General features: G+C 38.2%; 1 protein-coding gene across 4 annotated transcripts in view; it reads right to left on the bottom strand.

Annotated features, from left to right (window-relative positions):
* The window catches only part of cadps2 (Ca++-dependent secretion activator 2), a 191,182-nt gene that overhangs the window by 26,284 nt on the left and 144,763 nt on the right, over window positions 1-20,135 (bottom strand). For 3 of the 4 annotated variants that reach the window (XM_026174892.2, XM_026174893.2, XM_026174894.2), the window contains exons 20-24: window positions 14,809-14,964; window positions 13,052-13,199; window positions 4,778-4,792; window positions 1,975-2,049; window positions 1,528-1,611 (exon numbers count right to left, since the gene is read on the bottom strand). In XM_026174892.2, the coding sequence (XP_026030677.2) occupies window positions 1,528-1,611; window positions 1,975-2,049; window positions 4,778-4,792; window positions 13,052-13,199; window positions 14,809-14,964 (478 nt within the window). Of the gene's footprint in view, window positions 1-1,527; window positions 1,612-1,974; window positions 2,050-2,568; window positions 2,895-4,777; window positions 4,793-13,051; window positions 13,200-14,808; window positions 14,965-20,135 lie in introns of those variants that run through there. The other variant, XM_026174895.2, reaches the window with a different exon arrangement.

The raw sequence follows: 20,135 nt of genomic DNA, 5'->3' as shown, positions 1-20,135 counted from the left end.
TGCTAATGAAAAACATTGATCAGGCAGCTGTGATTGAGCAGCAATGTAGATCCAACTATTTTCACGGTTGTTGTGGTCGTGATAATTTTGTGAGGCCACATCGAAAAGGCTCAGATGAGCTTTCCAAAGTTCTACAAGTTGTGCCTCCATCGCTTGTGTCCAGATCACACGCTGCACTGCCGTGCTGCACCGTCTTTTTCACTGACATTTGTGTTTGCGTGTTCGCAGCGTGAGAAACTGTGGTGACACCCTCATGACGGTCGTGAGGATTTCAATGTTTGAAATCCTCACGACCAAGCGATTGATGATCGGGAGCTGGTCGTGAGGTGTTAATCGCTTCTCGTTACCCCACGTATACTACACGATGCATGACGCACGATGAAGGCCAATATCGGGCCGATCGCCAAAACGGTCGCACGACTAAAAAATCGGCTCAAAATGGGCCAAAAATCGCACAGTGTGAGCCCAGCATAAAACACTAGTTCAAACCCATGTAATTGAGCATTGCGTGGCACATCCGACATACTGTTTTACTTTAGCGCTTACCTTCAGGGTCATACGTCACATGAAAACCAAAATAATTCCAAACGCCACATCTGAATGAGGGTGGGGGAGGTTCAATTTGCCATGTTGCAACGAGCTTAACTTCTGTCTCGCTAGCTTGCCCTGCGCTCAGTGAGTCTGCGTTCGACTACTCCGCCTAGGCTGCACTGTCGAGCGCAGATCCACTGAGCGCTCAACACAGACAGCATCGTCAGAAGGAAAGTTGATAAAATAAATTGAAAATTTTGTATTGTTCGATACACATGCGTACCGAACCAAAAGCACTGTATCGAACGGTTCAATATCGATACGAGTATCGTTGCACCCCTTATGAATAAAGGCAAACTAAATATTTAGAAAAGAGTGCTTTTCAACAACAGTTTGTTCAGTAACATTCAATGTCTTTTGCATACCTGTCAAAAACCTTTAATTAGAAACTGACACAAGTTTAAAAAAAAAGGAACATAATTTAATTTTTGTTTGATATGTATGAATTTCTTTACTTTTTACTGAATTGAGAAATTGTTTTTAAACTCTTAAGTCTTCTATAATTTCAATGGATGTTAAAAAAGCTCATTAACAACTTGATAGCCAAATGCTGGTTTGTTATGTAATCTTTGTTTCTGGTATTGCAGACAGAATAAAGACCCTCCTTATCTTTCACATATGTTTGACACTGTGTGGAAAAAAAGTAACATGCAGATGCAATAGGCTCTATGCAAAGAGCAGCCAACTTTGCATTTACAGGTTGCTTTATTTTCCAGCCAAAACTTGAATGATCTCAATGTGGATGGAGACACAAATATGTGATGAATGGGCTGAACAATAAAACAGCAGGCAGACAGACTCACAGGGAGTTCCACATATTTCGCAGCAGCTTTCAGCTTTCAAGATCTGGTTTCCAGCAAATAACAGGTTGCCTGGATAAGCAGTGAAATAACAGCACAGCACTCCATTTCCAGGAACAAAAACATGGCTACTCACTGTGAAAGACAGGACTGAAGAGAAGAATGTCCCTTCATCATATCTTGAGAGCTTGGAGAGGACACCGTTTAAAACAGCAGCAAACTACAGAGAGGTGGGAGCACAAAAACACTTCTAAGATTAGGTTTCTAGCTGCTTTCTTGAGTCTAGTGAGGAAAGTTATTATCTAATCTTGTTTCAAGATTCTTGGAATATTTTTAGAACAACAAAAATTAGCTCCCCCTTTCTGTAAAATGAAACTCACATTTCTTTAACAAAAAAAAAAAGCATGAAATTAATTAATCAAAGGAAAAAAAGTGTCTAAATACCAAAATCTGGAAAAACAAAACAAACAAACAAAAGCTAGGCTGGGTTATCAAAGAGTATGGTTTGACCCCTCTCCCTACTAAAATATTTTTGAAAAATATACAAAATAATAAAGCGTAAAAGAGTAAAGGTGAGGTTTACCTTTGACACGAGTGATGTAATAATGTCCTTTAATGCCTCGTCAATCAAAACATCAATTTTGGAGTGGTACTGTTGCTGTAGGGATGAGGGTAGGGGGGGACAAAAAGTCACATTATTTATTTGTTATTTTCAGGAAACTGACCAGGCACAGACATAATACAGACTACCCCTCTGCTCTGATATACAACAGTATTGTCTGTGCTGCAAAAGAAATAAAAACCTACAACAAATCCTCACACATGCACCCCTTCCCAGGACAGCCTAGAAAACCTTCCCATCCGTGTAACGCTGCTGTGTTAAGCAGCTAATAGGGTGCATTATGCAGCTGAATAATATGCCCATCTGTGCTGGAAACCTGACGGAATCTGAAGGATACTTTTTGTGCATCTCCCTACAATTAGAGCAGCCTTGTATTCCTCTAAAGCAGTGCTCTAGCTGAGAGGACCAAAGTCTCACACAAGATTCAATTAATCCACTATTTCATGTCTCGTTTGCCACTCCGTAAAAAATAAAATAAAATGAAAAAAAATATATACATATACATATATATATATATATATATATTTTTTTTTTTATGGCACCCTTTTCCCTTCAAGGAAGGAGAGAGAAAGAAAAAATGCAGGGGCTGGGCACTGAATGGTAGCAGCAGCAGGGGGGTTCATCTCATAGTGACAATGCCCTTTCACTGGCCTTCTAAAGAACACCCAAATTAAAAATTTCAATCAACAAAGCATACAGATCGCTGACAAATTGTGGGTCCAGAGAGGTCATCGCCAATTTTTTTCCCTTCCAAAAGTCTTCAATATGGCAGCTCTCTTTCAGTGCTCTGAATCTTCCTAGCAAATCTTGAGAACTTTTCTTTTTTCTTCTTCTTACCTCAATTAACACTACTGCTCCTTCCTTTTTCCTACAATGCCTGCCTTAAAAAAAGCAGAGAGGAGGAGAAGAAATTGTTTGGTCTTTGCCATATGGGACACAAAACTGAAAAGAACAATTATATCTTTTAAAAACATTTATTTGCCTGTTGAGCTGTAACTACTGCTGCTACTTCAGCCTTGCGAATTGGCTGAGATCAGAATTAGGTCACATTTTTAATATGAGCCCCCCCCCCCCCTACCCATCCCTCACCATTTAAATGTGCTCAGCAACAGAACAACAGCACATTGATTAGCAATTTCATGGGCTTTGTAAAAGCAAAACTGTTAATCAACCAGAGAAGTCTTTATCAAGGGTGGACTTTTCACAGACTCTGTGTTGCCTTCCAGTCAAACCCCTCACAGTTTTTTCTAAAACGGCAGGATTTGGCACAGAGGGATTTAAGAACGTCCAAACACTTTTCTGGAGATCAGTAGACTCTAAAACTTAAACAGAAAATTGTTGGTTTGGATTCAGTTCAGACTCTCATGGGGCTCATTCACAACCCCTACAAGCAACTTAAGTCAAAGTCAAAGTCAACTTTATTGTCGATTCTGCCACATGTACAGGACATACAGAGAATAGAAATTGCGTTACTCTCAATCCCTAGATAAATAGCAAATGAACATTTAAATATATTTAAATATAAAAGTGATTAAAAATGCAAGTAAAATAATTAAAAAGTAAAAATTTAAATAAATACAATTTTACATATAACAAGAAAGCTATATAATATACAATATAATGGGTAAGTGACATTGAGTGTAAACCAGGCAGAGTAGTGCAAATAGGCAAATAGTGCAAATGGAGATTTAGTAATGTACGGTAAGAGAAAGTGTAGCAACAAAGTCTTATGAGGTAATGGCAGTCCAATGCTCCACAAAGTGACTGGTAACTGGTGCAGGCCAGTGAGTGAATCAGAGAGTGTGTGTGTTTGTGTGTGTGTGACAGAGTTCAGTGAGACCGTGGAGGAGAGAGGGGAGAGGGGGCAGAATCGGGAGGGAGTTAGAGGGGCCAGTTCACCTCAAAGGTATCAGATTTGGGCAATCACATTTTCATTTGGTAGGTGGTTACCCTCAGGGATACACATTTTCCCCTAGTGGTATGCCAGGGCTAGCATTTAGCATACAGCTGAAGGATGGGTAGACATTCTTCTTCACACTGTTACAAGTTGGAGGTGTATTTTCTTTTAGATGAAAGAAACTAGTTCTTACATGAAGCTGTTTACAACATTCCACCAGTTTTACCGACATACTTTAAAATGGTTTGAATCAATGACTGCAGAAAATATATATTTTCTACAGTCATTGGTTTGTACGGTTAGACCAGGCTTAATTTTGCTAATAGATTAGTCTAATGCAAAATAGACTGTTTAATTTAAAACCAAACCAAAACTCCCATCTTCAGGTTGGCACTCTTTATTAGTCAAGCTGAAGAATCCTGACAAAACTTCACATTCACATAACACTCAACATCAAAATATTTTCTAGGAAAAAAGGCTAACGTTAATTCAGTTTTTATAATTAGCTGTTTTAGCCGAGTTTTATAAGTTAGCTATCGTCAACTCAAACACCAGAAATATCAAATCTCCTGAGTATGAATATCACGTAATGGTAATGGTACTCTTTCCAGGTACTGCAAAGTTGCAGAACATATTTATTCACTGTGCTTCATATGCTTAAGAGTTTGGAGATAGCAACATATCTATTAACTGACCATTAACCATCAACTGGACAAAATAAATGGCTCAACTTTACAGGGTTCAAAGGAAGCTAAAATAAACTTCTGTTCATTCTTCATCATTTTATTGATGTTAATTTAGATTTCCTAACAAGGAAATGGGAAGGGCTGGGGAAAGGAAGGTTAATGAGGAGGTGGAGGCACTTACCCACTGTCCGTCAATCTGGTGTTCAAACAATGATGAGAAGGAAACATGGATATGAGGGATGGTGGAGAACATGAGACAGAAAAGAAAAAAAGGACAGTAAGCCAAGATTTTCTTATTTTTAGTTTTTAAATGCATCAATTAATGACTTGCAATATTCAACTCATTCAACACATGTCAAACAGATGATGCATATGACGACACTGAAACTGCTTGTGGCCTTTTCATAACATAATTAACATAACAGCCAGAAAAGTAGGTGTAAATGAACTCCAATCCCATCTTTTAATTCCCAAGTTGGAAATATGGCTTGAAAACTGTTTGCGTGCACTTTAAACCAAACACTCAAAATAATTAAGTAAATTAAGTTTTGTAAAGTTTTTTTTTTAAACAGTCCTAACTTTAACAGTTTAAGTTCATCTAACATTTTCTTCCATTTGAATTAGTTCATCTTATTATTTTTGACCAACTTCAACGATTTTGCATATTAAATACCTACTACTTAAATATTACATTTAATTTTACTTAGTTATTTCAATTATATGGCAGTCATGTTTGGAAGGTTTTGTTTCCTGGGGTCAATTTGACCCCCAACATAAAATGTAGCAGTCTTTTGTAGCAGTAGCAGCTGGACTGATTCAGATTCTGATAAAAGACCATGGAGTAAAAGTAAGATGTCCTCCTCTTTTATCAGTTGCCCACAGGTTCTTACCCTTCTTACAATGTCCACAAAGTTTAACATTTTTTCTTGTTTTATTTTCATTCTTTTTTTACGCTTTTATTACTTTTTGAAACATTACATTTTTTTCATTTTCCAAATTTTATTTTTATCTGGCAGGTAATTTCCTGTCAAATATGGAGGTCTGCCCACTTGTCTGCTTTTGCTTTTGAAACATGAGTAGGTGTGAAGACTCAGTGAAAGCCCAGAAACAACAATCATAAGATAGCTCTGCATTCATCACTGTTGACCACATTGTTTCTGTGACAGTAAGTATTCAAATTTTCTGTAGATTTCTGTTTTTCAATCCATTTTAGCGAGATGTCAGCAAGGCAGCTCTCACTCAGTGGCACCACAGCCACTTCACCATGTATCTGACTGAGTTCACTGCAGTACCTGAGACAGACTGCTAAGTTTTTAAACTGTAGATAGTATTAAGAAGAAAAAAACAAATGCCTCAGAATAATACTTGTTTTTTTTTTCTTTTTTTGATAAAATGCTTTTCATGGTGTAGAGACATTATACGAAAGTAGAATCTTTCAGTTTAACTGGAAGGAGTTAATATAGAATTCAGAAGTAATGAAAAAGGATAGGAATAATTGTTAGGTGAGTGACATCAGCTGGAAAGAGCAATGAGAGGTTAACCTTTGGTGATAGGACCGTGTACAGAAATCTCAGAACTTTTTTGGAGGAATTTGTTGCTGCACATCTACTCAGTTAAAGCAAAAGATGGCAGCAATCCAGAATTAGTCTTCTTTTGAAAAAACCTTGCAAATTTGTTTGTTCGAGTCTTTGAAAGTCAGAATTCTTGTTTTGTAAAATCAGTCTCTTGCAAAAATAACTAATATTACTAAAACCAAATGTGCTAACCACTTAGGTCAGTCTGATGTACAGTTTACGTTCTTATTCTCACCATAGCAAAGATGCTGGCAGGTCAAAACGTGGAGTACCCCTTACAACTTGTTTGGAGGAAGAAATACTACTGTATGGAGAAGAGCCATAACTATCACCTTATCAATTTATTTTGAGTGGTTTTGCTATATTGTACCTTTGATCTTTTTTCAGTGTAGGGTTTAAACAGAGCATGCCCAACATGTTCTACTACAAAACTTGACAGCTGTGTGATTCAACTCATGACTTCATTCAGATCCATTTGTGGTTTGTTCTCTAAACAATAACAACAAAAATAAGGTTGTAACTAAAACAATAGAGCTTTCAAACATCCTACACAGCAAAAGTTGTTGGGTGAGGCTTAAAGACATAAGGGTATTATGACAATTTGCAGAATAGTCTTTCTCTCATTCATTCATAATGAGCCTGATGAGCCAGATCTGAGATGGTGCAACGCTGTCATCATTGAAAGTAACTTTGTGGAGGTTTCCCAAGAACTGCTGATGAACTTCTTCAGCAATCTCGGTCCTTTAAGATAAAACTAATTTTCATTTCTATTCTATAGTTTACTTTGAAGCAATTGTTTCATCTTCAAAGTTCTGTTGTCCAACAATATTGGCACATTTTATTATGACACTCAATGAAATATTTCAAGTAAGTAGTTTTGAGAGTTTGCAACAATCCTGAGCCACAAAACTCAACATGACCATGGTATTCAATTTTCTTCAGTCATATTTGCAACCACTCAACGACACAAGTAAAACATGTAAAACCAGTAAGCTGTAGAAAAGGTTTAAAGAATTTCTTCCTCTTAAAAACTTCAGAGAATGTTCTATTTCTTCATCAAGGTTATTTAGTTATTTAGGCAGACTTCAAAATCCTGACAAAACTGACTGAAACATCTGATGTCAAACTGACATTCGCTGTGTTTGGAAACCCAGGATTCAAGGACAATATATAATCAATTTGTCCCTCTCAAGGAACAGAAAATGGTCAGTTAACTTTTTTCACTGAGGTCTCCATTCAATAAATTAAAAGTCTAAGGCTAAATTAATAATAAAACTATTGGAGATGTAATTTTCAGTAGACAATAACATACATTTTGAGAAAATCAGAAGTCAGAATCGATGTTCTTTGTTTCACCACGTTTGGTTCTCTATTACTGTGACGGTCCGTCTGCACTCACTGGTCGACTAGCTCTTCTGTCTTTCCCACCTCTTATCTCTCTCTCTCTCCTCTGTCGTGTGTATTTGTGTATTCTGGTTTTGGTACAGAGGCAGGACTCTCCAGGGTATCTCGCCTTCTGTGTCCAGACACCTGGTTTAATCATGCACCTGTACGTCTTGATGCATGCTCAATCATCCAGGTCAGTAAATCTCCAAAAGTTGATTCTGTTCATCTAGACGTAGCGTTTTGTGGGAGAAACGTTTCGTCACTCATCCAAGTGAAGTCCCAGCCCACTGAAAGAACAATGGGCTGGGAGGTCAGTTCCTCATGGCCATTGATCAGTGGTCTTTGATCAGTGGGCTTTGGTCAGTGGTTGTTAATCAATGGTCATGAGAATTTGCATAATTAAGATTAAGGAACTGACATCCCAGCCCATTGTTCCTTCAGTGGGCTGGTTTCAGTCGTTATGCAAATGTACTGTTTATAAGATTGGGGAAACCTGCAGTCAGCTGAGACTGAAGAAGTCACTTGGACGAGTGATGAAACGTTTCTCCCACAAATTGCTACGTCCAGATGAACAGAATCAACTTTTGGAGAGACACGCTCCTGCTCCTGATGTCCTTTCTGTGGTCTCTTCTTAAGGGAGTGGCAGATTTTCAGTCTTACTTGGATTGTTGTCTTGCAACAGTCAGTGCCACCCAGCTCCAAGCCTCGAGTTAATGTTTCCACTAAACTGTGAAAGCAATACTTACCTGTATATTCCCTCTGCTCAGGTTTACCTGTCATGGAGTGGTGAGAAGTCTTGGCCTGGATTTGCTCAAACTGAGGAAACTCGTTGAACTCCTCTGCAAGTTTGAGAATGCTGTAGGGGGATTTTGTAGATGGTGAGGGTATGGTTGTCTCTCCACACATGGCAAGGGTTGTTGTCAATGACCTCTATCCACCTCCTATGGTCCTCCTTGACCTCTTCGATGCCCGTCCCTTCAAGCTGGCTCTGGCAGTGTTGTCCAGAGAATTGTTCCTCAGCCTGAGGGCTGAGTTTCAAGTTTTGATCAGAGCCTATTCTTCACTTGTCATCCAAAGTTTTTGGTTAAGAAAAACCTGGATGGTTTTGGTCACTGTCATTGAGTGAAGGTCTCCAGGTCCTGCTGTTCAAAGATGGACCAGTTCATCAGATCAAAACAATCCTGTAGCTGGAAAAGAGCATCATCTTGCCATTTAATGACCCAGGTACTCAGAGGGGTTTGTTTCCTAGAGGGGGTGTAAGAAGTGTAAGGAGGAGAGAGAGAGGTAGTCAGATCGCCCCAGGTGGGGGAGGGGTGTCACTCTGTAGGGCTGCTTGATGTTATTGTACACATTGGCACAGTGTCGTGTTGATGGAATTTGGGGAGTACAGATTTCAAAGGTGTATTGTTAAAGTTCCCAGAAACAATATGGATGCCCTCCGAGTGCTCACTTTGCGGTTTGTTGAGGATGAGTTGGAGATGGTTGAGTGCTGAGCAAATGGTAGCACTGGGGGGGATATAAACGATGGTAATTATGGCTACCATTCGCTCACGAGGTAGATGAAAGGGCCTGCACTGAATGGACATGGCCTCTAAGTCTGGTGAGCAGTGACTGTCTATAATTCTAGTGCTACGGCACCAGTCCTGAAGGACATAAGCACAGAGCCCACTGCCCCGTCCCTTACAAGAGTCTTTGTAGATCGTAGATTTATTTGGGACTTCGATAATGTTGCCTTGCCTCTAATAAATCTCACCTCAGACAGGGTCTCGTTCCAGTGGAAACCCACAGCTCAGGAATCTTTAGACAGCCTAAGCAATGTTTTGCTGCAGCTCTTCATCTCAGAGGAAGAAACCCTCTTGCCTCTGTCCTGTGTTATCAGTTCTCAGATCAGCTGAAACACTCAGTTTATTTAAATCAAGTTTGAAGACTCACCTGATCTCAGCTGAATTTGAATAAAACACCAAATCCACACTTTTAAGCTTAAATTTCAAAACTTAAATTTTAACTACTGATTTTATATACTGTTCCTTCCTTTTTACTTTTTTTACTTTCAATTTTAAATCATGCTTTTTATTTGTTTTTGTTTTTTAATGTCTCTGTAAAGCACTTTGAATCACCTTGTTGTTGAATTGTGCTATATAAATAAACTTGCCTTGCCTAGTATGAAACAATATCTATCTTATAACCTCTGTTCTGGTGGTCATCTTTGGCAAAAGATGTTTGTATGTCCTTGTTTGATCGGTTTTTGGCCAGAATGAGCCATTGAGCTTGCCACCTGCTGGGCTGTTGAGACTCTTTCTTCCTATGCCTGGCTGCCCATTGTCCCATTATCGCTTTGGATTTCATCACTGGCCTTCCACCCTCATCGGGTAATTCACCATCATTAACTGGTTTTCTAAAGCTGCTAATTTCCTTGCTTTGCCCAAGCTTTTATCCACCCTTGAAACAGCCCAGTTACTTACAGAGCACTTCTTCAGGTTACATGGGATCCTTTCTGAGATTGTCTCCAACTTTGGCCAATAGTGCACCTCACGTGTCAGAAAAGAATTCTGTTCAGCACTCGGAACGCAGGTTAGTCTAGCTGATTTCCACCCACAGACAAATGATCAAACCATGCGTGCCAATCAGGAACTGTAGGCAGTTCTCCACTGCATCGCTTCATCCACCTGAAGTTCACAGCTTCAATGTACGGAATATGCCTATAATTCCTCAATTCCTCTACCACCAAACTTTCATCATTCAAAGCGTCAATCGGTTACCTCATCTCTGCCTTGCGGTCAAAGTTGAACTCTGTCCCCTCTATGCAGCACCAACTTTGTTGCTGTTGCAGTTTGTGGAGGTTAACCCTCCTGAGAACAAAGGAACAAAACAATCGTCTGACTGATCAACACTACATCCCTGCGCCATCCAACCAATCATGTCAGAAGGTTTGGTTGCAGTGGCTGTAGCTCAGGAGGTAGAGCAGGCCATCTACTGACCAAAAGGTTGGTGGTTTGATCCCTGGCTCCCCCAGTCTGCATGCCAAATATCCTTGGGTAAGATACTAACCCCAAGTTGCTCTGAGTGCTTTAGTGAATGGGTAAATGTGGCATATTGTGTAAAGTGTTCTAGGAGAGGAGAAAAGTGCTTTATAATAATCAGTCCATTAACCATTTACTATGTGTCTGCAAAAAAATCCTGCTTCACATCAAGTCTAGGAAACTTTAAAGGACTTTGAAATAGACACCCTGTCACTTTCCATTTGACACTGGCACGCAAGATGAAGGTACCCTCATGTGTCTCAGCTCACACCTTTCCTGGGACATTCAAAACTTTTCTAATCATTTTAAAAGTGTTACCAATAAATGCACCGTATTTTATCCCTTTGTGTGAGTCCAACCTGTCTCCCTTGATACTATACAAATACCTGATCAAATTATGTTTCCACTCTGCATTTAATCATTAGTTATTCTTAATCTCTGACTTTGTTCCACAGGGTGTCTTTGTCTTGTCTTCCTCCCCTCATGCCTAACCGGTTGCAGCAGATGGCCGCCCCTCCCTGAGCCTGATACTGTCAGCAATTTCTTCCTATTAAAAGGCAGTTTTTCTTTTTCACACTCACCAAAGCGCTTGCTCATAGGGGGTCATCTAATTGTTGTGGTTCTCTCTGTATTGTACGGTTTTTACCTTATAATATTAATGCCCCTTGGGGCAACTGTTGTTGTGATTTGACACTATATAAATAAGACTGAACTGAACAGAAATGAATTGAACTTGGATGAAGGAACTCCAATTGCCAACAGGAGACCAAGGCTGTTCATTTTCATGTTTTCTAAATGGATTGTTGGTGTGGAACACAGACGGTATAAATAATGGACGTACCTAATGTGACCCACTGGTTTGTTAAGTCCTGTTTTGAAGACTCAAGAAGAGTCTTTATGCTGTTGCTATCTTGGTGTTTGGTGAGTGGGGTTTGACTCTGGTTGTTCAACTACAAGCTTATTGGTTAATGGCTTGCTAATCACAACTCATTTACCAATGAGCAAATTCTAGAAAATCCTCCTTTTCTAAATTTAAAATAATTCAAATTTACAGAAACAATAATGAAATGCCCCACATTCTTGCAAATTACTTGAACATGAAAACTTGAAAATATGAAACAGAGTAGCAGTAACAGTCTGAGTAGATGTTATTTACAAAGCTGGTATACAAAGGATGCAGACAGGAATTTATTGTGTGTCTGCTGGAAAAAAAATTACAGGAGATGTTTTTCAACAGCAGAGGGCTGGTGGAAGCTGAAGAATTGAGGAAGCTTAAGGTTAAGAGAACAGTGAGTCTAGCTTTCTGTCAAGATTGCCAACAGCCAAGGGTTTTGCTCTTCATGATGCCAAGGCCCCTGCCTCACACAGACTCCACAGTTATCCATTTAATAGCCTCTGACAGTTTCAAGTGAACATGAATACACCTGAACTTCCCTTTTGCTGGGTGTTTGGTAGAAAACTTTAGTGGCTGATCTGACAATTTGACTCAACCTTTTCAGACTAAAGCCAGAAATAAAAGACTGCTAAGGTTTGTTAAAAGCTCACTCACTTTCACTCTGTAGGGAAAATTGATGGTGAGCTGTGAGATTGAAATGGAAAAATATAAATAAAGCCATCTAAATAAGTGATTTAATCTGATATTCAAACCAGGACTAAATTTTCCACAGACATTTCTGATCACAATCAGTAAATTTCAGAGTGACTTCTGCAAGTGAGCTGGGACATGGTTAAACTGAGCATCTGAATTAACTCAATTAAATTATCCCACTTAGAACTGTTATAAAGGAAACTATCCACCAAGACCAAAACGACTTTGTAGCAGACTGTAAATATGTTTATGTCTGAGGTAAAATTGGACATTATAACACATGAGTGGATTGGTGACTCACGTTTTGTTAGCTGACTTACTTGTGGCTATTAGAGGAACTTTACTGGCACGTTTACATTAGTTTTTAACACTTGGTTTTGACCTGGCTAGGACACCGTTAGCTATCAAACATGTTTCCAGTTGGCTAGTCAGCCACCGAAACTCACCAGCTAGCCCAACAAAGTCACTAATTTAACATCACATTACACAGGATAAGATAATAAAGCCAACACGCGTTCATTCTGAAACCATGACTTGGTTTCAAAGTAAAATCAGCATGACTGGAATTGGAGCCACTACCAAAGTGATTTTTCTGTCACAGCAGGAAAAAACTTTTAACAATCCCATCATTATAATATGTAAGAAAGCATATTAAAGTGGCAGACTGTTGTTTATTTATTTATTGTTTTTGTTTTTAAAGAAAACCACAGGAGGACACAAAAAGAATTACATTAATAAAATGCAAAATGTTCTTTCAGAGATTTTCTCATATTAACAATATATTCTTATATTATTAAGTGTAATGACAGTAATAACCCCTTTTGTCATTGGCTAATAACTTCAAATGTAAATTTGATCCAACAGAACTACAATTATAAATAGTTTACCTCCTGTTCGCTGTCCAGCACACAGAGTTTGGAGCATTGGTTTTTGGCATCAATCAGCACGTTGAACATGGTGCAAACTGACAGTGGTAGAAGGGAGTCTGTTGACTTACACACTTTCTGCATTTTGGCATCAAATGCAGATTTTGTTCTACAGGACAAAACAGAAAAAAATGTTTAAACTGTGTTAGTCTTTTCCATTAAGCAGTGACACATGTTTGTGGATGGTTACATTTAGGTAAACTAAAACAATTTAGCCATTTTATGATCGACTGAAGTAAAGCACTTTTCAAAAGAAAAGCTTTTATATTATCAGGTAATAAATTTTTTTGGTTATATACATTTAATGCTGTCTTCTATCTTTTTAAATAATCCGATGAACACATAGAAGGTAGTACTTGAAATTTAGGCCTCATTCACAATTCAATTAAGTTCAATTTTATTTATACAGTGCCAAATCACAGCAACAGTTGCCTCAAGGTGCTTTATATTGTAAAATAAAGACCCTACAATAATACAGAGAAAACCCCAACAATCATGACCCCCTATGAGCAAGCACTTGGCAACAGTGGAAAAGAAAAACTCCCTTTAAACAGGAAGAAATTAGATAGATATGATTCAAACCACATAAAAAGATCATTTATAACCTTCACAACCTGACTGAAACTCTTCAAATAAGCCATTCCTCTGCAGATGTTCAGTAACCATTTTACAACTAATCTTTCAAAAACAAAAACAAACAAACAAACAAAAAAACAAAAGGCTGGTGATTGGCCTTTAATAAGACAGCTGGGTCAACTGATGGATTTCTTAGTAATGGTTTAATTATTGCTAGCTTGAAGATCTACTGACAAGATATGAAATATTTATTTTACATTTATGCAAGAGATGTCCCAGGGTAGAAGTGAAACCAGGATTGTGCAGTAGCCTCTCGCCATATTGCTCACTTGCTTAGAGCCCAGTGAGTTACAATAAATAAGTATTGAAAAAAATAAATATCACTGCCAACAGTTGAGTTATGTGCAGGGAAAAATAAGACAAAATGACAGAAAAAAATAAATGTAAATCAAACTTCTTTTTAAATTGCATGGTTCATGTCCCTTTAAAGATCATAAATTTTACTTTTGTGAAGTAGTTGAACGTTTTTGTAAAGTGATGGATGTAGCCATCATGAGCTTTCTTTTTCGAAGTTCCATCAAATTCCCATCTTTTTCCACTGAGAATAACACATCTGTTTGTGACTTCATATTGTCTGACAACATCCTCCTAAATTAAATCTGATCTTTAATATCTGATATTATGTTTTCCATATATACCAAAAGTATTCAGTCACCCATCTAAATCATTGAATTCAGGTGTGCCAATCACTTCCATGGTCACAGGTATATAACATTAAGCACCTAGGCATTCAGACTGTCTCTACAAAAAATTGTGAAAGAATGGGTCGCTTTCAGGAGCCATTCCTGTTGATGGTTAAGTACCTCACAAATGTACTTTTGGAAGAATGGTCAAAAATTCCCATAAACATACTGTTAAACTTTGTGGAAAGTCTTCCTAGAAGAGTTGAAGTTGTTATAACTGCAAAGGATGGGCCAACGTCATATTAAACCTTATGAATTAGGATGTCACTCAAAATCATATGCATATGAAGGCAGATGAGTGAATATTCTGGTAATATAGCTTATGTCTAAGCAGGTCCTATCATGCATCATGTTTATCTATTTCCTATGAAGTAATTAAAGGTGTTTGTGCAGTCTGACCTTTTGACGCAGGCCTCCATCATGTCACTGGCCATCAGTTTGAGTCTTTGCTCCAGATGCTTTGCAAACTCTGGTTCTGGCCAGTGAAGGTCCATCACAAACATTTGTAGAGTGTTCAGCTTCCAGAACAAATCCTCTGAGGTAGCTGAACCATTGCTGCGTGAAAGATTGAGGGGGGTTAATAACTGAAATGGACTCCAACGACAATGAATACAAGCTCTAACAAGCTTGTAAGTTTTCCGCTGGCCCAACAGGTTCTTTTATAATTCACTTTTGTTTTAACAACTCTGTAGTACTGTATGAGTCTGACTATGAACAGAGCATGAAGTGGATATCTCAGTGATCTCAGTGGATAGACTGAAAGCCAACTTAACAACGATTACTAGAATAAATTATTTTCAGCATAATGTACCAGATAAACAACTTTAATGAAATACATGTTTTACATCCGCAAACTTAATTTCAGTGATCCACATTTCCTGTTGATGGTCATTCTTAACTTGACTGTATTTTTATTTTATCATTACTTTTAAAAAAGAAATGTTATTGTACTCATAACGTACTAATAGTTATTTATATGCTGAAGAACAACACTTTATTTGTAAATGAGTCTAGCAGAGTAAACTGTGCTTTCTAGACACTTTTAGGACTCAGTGTGTGTAGAGCCTGAATTATTATTTGACAGGAAACACATACACTGGCTAAATAGCGGTAACTGATTAAATATTTAAATTTAACCAAAAACCAAAGTCCAACTTTCTTGGATGGCCTGGTATAGTTAACTGCTTAAAAAGTTATTTTTATTTGTTAGGTAATTTCATAAGAATTACCTAAGCCTGCAGTTCTCCATTGCATCTAGTGTGTGTGTGTGTGTGTGTGTGTGTGTGTGTGTGTGTGTGTGTGTGTGTGTGTATGTGTGTGTTTGTGTGTGTGTGTGTGTGCTTATATCTATGGACTCAAATCAGGGTCACAAAGAATCTCCAGCACCAAAGTCAATCCTCAGAGGGAATGGTAGAACTAACCACAAGTCTCAGCTGCCAGATCTCTTTTAAAAAAGCAAAGACGCACATCTGGGATCATTACATCAAAGCAAGCAGATATAGCTGCCAAAAAACCTTAAGTTCAGAAAAGGAATGACCCCTACTTACAGCTCCTGCAGCAACATCAAAACATACACAACACAGTGCTAGAACAGACAAATGTGTGGTACAGACCACTAGTGGATGAAGTCCTTATTCTTTGGGTGATTTCCATGAGTCTTAAAACGGAGACCCTTAGCTATCAAATCTGACCTTGAAACAGATAAGCATGCAGCTACCTACTTACTTAATTCTTAATACAACAGGACAAGTGGACAAAGCAAGGTCCATAAAGACACAGGTGAGTGTGTTTGATGTAGAAAAATCTGACCGGCTTGGCTTTAACCTGAAAGAACACCTTTGGGATGAATTAGAATGTCGACTGTGAGCCAGCCCAAAAATGTGCTACTGGAAGAATGCTCAAAAATTCCCATAAACACTCTCCTAAACCCTGTGGATGGCCTCCCCAGAAGAGTTTAAGCCATTATAACTGCAAAGGGTGGGCCGACATCATATTAAATCCTGTGGAATAATACTTTTGTTAATGCAGTGGTCCCTCGCTATAACGCGGTTCACCTTTCGCGGTCTCGCTGTTTCACTTATTTTTATTTTTGAGCAATTTTGCATGCTTTTTTTTTTTCTTACAGCACATTGTGTTCTGCATCCTGATTGGCTGTAGACTATTGTCAATCAATCTTGTGCCATGTCTCCTGTACAGCACAGAATGCGTTCAGCTTGTTATATTTACATAAATCTTCTATCGCTAGCAGTGTGACTCTGAAGTGCTGCATTGTATGTTTATAAGTTTTCTCCCCAATGTTCATGCCTGTCTGAGAAAAGTATATAGTGTGTAGTGTGGGGTTTAATAGCTTTAAAACATCTATAATAATTGAAAAAATAAAGTTGGCTACTTCACAGATTTCTCATATCGCGGGTTATTTTTAGAACGCAACTCCCGCGATAAACAAGGGACCACTGTATATCATATGATATCATGTATGCATATCTCATGTAACATGTATCATAAGAGCTTAGCATCTCTGGGTATTCTGCATCTGTTGTGGTTCTTTAATAGGTTCTGCTAGTTTGTGTGTTGATCTGTTCAGCTTCAACACACTGCCAGGCTGAAACAGAGACAGGCGGACACTTCCCGACATTCTCCCCTGTGCACAGGTTGCACAGCAACACATGGTAAATGCTTACTGACATAGAAGTGTTCAGTGCCCAGCTAGACTGGAGTGGGGAGGGTGGAGGATGGAGGAGCAGAGAGAACAAAGGTGACGGGGGTTAAAACGACCACCTCTCACAACCTCACTTTTCTCACTTCGCCTTTAAAAGACTGTTACCTTAACAAGTGGCACACAGGAATACATGCTTTGGGCCGAGTCCGTAGTGCAATTAAATGCTCAGTGGTTATCCCCCTCATGTCTAATTAGTGGTGCTCGTCTCTGACTGTGCTCTGCCATACTCCCTGGGGAACAGAACAATCCCACTCACCAGTCTGTGCTCATTAATGAAGTGCCAGCTTTTTAGTTTCTCTTTTTTTACGGATAGGGGAGGGCCAAGTAAAGTGAGCTAGAGGAAAATTGTGGTCTATGTTGTGGGAAAGACTGGGGGAGTAAGAATGAGGAGCCTTTTTAAGAAACACACCCTCAACCAGTATTTTGAGACCCCCCCACCACGCAATATGTCCACCAATAATGTCAGCTCTAATGCAGACTCTACAGACAGACACACACAAATACTTTGCAATAATTAAAGAAAACTAGACTAGACATGCAATTTCACAGATGAAGGTGAACCCACAGTACAACTACAGTCTTAATTCATCATTTTCTAGTGCTCATGCTGAAGCTTAAACATCATCTTATGTGTAGCAACACAGTCAAACACATTCAGTCCATAATATACATAAAAGAAAGAGAAGGTAGTATCTGCAATTAAGGTGAACATTTGCCTCTTTTATTCAATTAAACCACTATTTCCAGGCCACATTTGAAGGGAAGTTTGTTTATTTTAAAAAGAATCATTGTCAATAACGGATTTTTATCTGGAGGTAAATTAGATAAAATAATGGACAAATCATTCACTTCTATTTAGGGATTATAAGTTGCACTTCATTGTTTTTCTAAGCTTAGCAGCTGCATCACTTTTCAAATCATAAATGATGGACATAATCACCATGAGTTTTTCAGATGAAATTACTTGTAGTCCCCCTCTTTTTAAGTCAGGCATGTAGTGCATATATAATGCAAGTCATGGCTTGATTTTTTTTTTTTTTTTTTTGCAGTGAATGGCCAAAGGTTATAGGGACAGCTACTTTAAAGATAGTCCTCATATTCTGTATGTTGAAATTTTTTTTAAGTATATTTCTAATAAAATGCCAACTGGAGAACAAATATAATCCAAACTGTAAAATCAGGACAATCATGTTGATTTTCTGCATATTTTGCCACATAATCACTATTAAAAAAAAATTTGAGGTAAAGAGAAGCATACAGGTTTTCTCACATAATCTTTTTTCTTAATCTACATCACATAGATTCATTCCTTGCAGGCTGCAGCAGAAAATTGAAGGTTTGTGTTGTTATTACACTGATACTTAAAACACTGAGGCATGCACAGTGCAAAGCATAAAGACTCAACACACATGAGGGACCTTTAGCTATATCACTGTAATCTCTCTGAGGGACAGAGTTTTATCTGAAACCACAAACCTCACACTCATGCTGAGCCCAGCTCATTCAGACAAGAAAGAAAAGTACATACTTCTAAAGTTCACTCTCTGAGACGAGGAGTAAATGGCAAAGTTTTTGTGTCTCTGAGGTGAAAGAACACCTGTGTGTCTTGTCACATGGCTACTCTCTGTTGGTCATTGGACAGAATGTAAGTTTGGGACGCTGCAGTTGCTCCACTTTTCTGGTCACAGTCTACAGTCAGCCTTCTATTGCTTTAGCGTAATGATGTCAGGCTCCAACATGAGCATGCTACTATTAGCTTTCAGCTTCTTATCAAAATATTGCTAAAAACAAAAAAGAACGTTAAGCGACTTTCTAAATTTTAAAACCTTTTAAACACAGCTTTCTGACACAAACGATAAAATAAACCATCAGCTATCTTGGTGTGTTCAATTAAAATTAGACAGTGGAGCATTTAACATGGACCTTCTGTACCATCTCCATTTAGAATTTACTAGCATGTTGATTGGCTGTGTTAAAGCAAAGCAATAGACAAAGCAGACAGCTCACAATTCAAGTCCTGTGACAGAATGTCGACCTGTCCATGGAGTACACCCCACGGCTTTTAAGAGGAAGAGAATGGATGGATAGCAAGTTTTGGATAATTCAGAACATTTTCACACCACTAGTCCAGAGCCTCTGAGATCCCCATCCACCCATCATCGTGTTGGGCAAGTTACTTTGAAAAAGTAATTAATTGTAGTTACTTGTTACTTCTTCAAAGAAGTAACTGAGTTACAATATTCTAAAAGTAATTAATTACTTGTAAAGTAACTAAAGTAACTAAAGTAAGTAAAGTAAAGTAAAAAAAAAAAAAAAAAAAACGTTTAACCCTCTGGGGTCCAGGGTATATTTGGCCATTTTTAACTACTTTTGATGTTTCCTCTACATTTTATCTTTAAAGACTATTTACTTTGCCTTGTTTGGTATCATCCTTTAAAGCACAACCTCACGTGTTTGAATTTACAGTTAAGTTTTCATTTTGACATACTGTACTAACACAATTGATCTAAAATCAGACAAAAAACATAAAATCAGAGTAGAAAAAGTTATATTTTTTACTGTAACAACCGCAAACATGTTTAATGAATCATATTTCATAACTTCAAATGCAAATATAAATTGTCAATTTAAAATCCTATGCACAAGTTTTGCAAACAAAGTTATTTGCAGCCATTTACCTTTTACCTTGATTTTTTAAATAACCATTTCAAACTATTTACAGAACAATCAGCTCTTCTGCATTCAATAAGATGCCACAAATTATTTGTGCCACTCCAAATATTTCTGTCCACTATAAAGGAGAACATCACAGCCTGATACCTGCAGGTCTGACAGCAGCAGGTGTATCACTCCTTTTTCTACCTGGAGACAGCAGGTTCATTGTTCTGACACACAACACAAAACTATCCACAACACTACACACTAACTACACAAGACAACACATTAACTACACACTCCAAACACACTAAACGTCACAAATCTCTCACATCTCAAAACTCACTCTCTC

This window comes from Astatotilapia calliptera, chromosome 7 (genome assembly GCF_964374335.1).
Source record: "Astatotilapia calliptera chromosome 7, fAstCal68.1, whole genome shotgun sequence".
NCBI classification, from domain to species: Eukaryota; Metazoa; Chordata; class Actinopteri; order Cichliformes; family Cichlidae; genus Astatotilapia; species Astatotilapia calliptera.
Note: the sequence above shows the minus strand (reverse complement) of the source record. Positions and strands in the feature narration are given on the sequence as shown.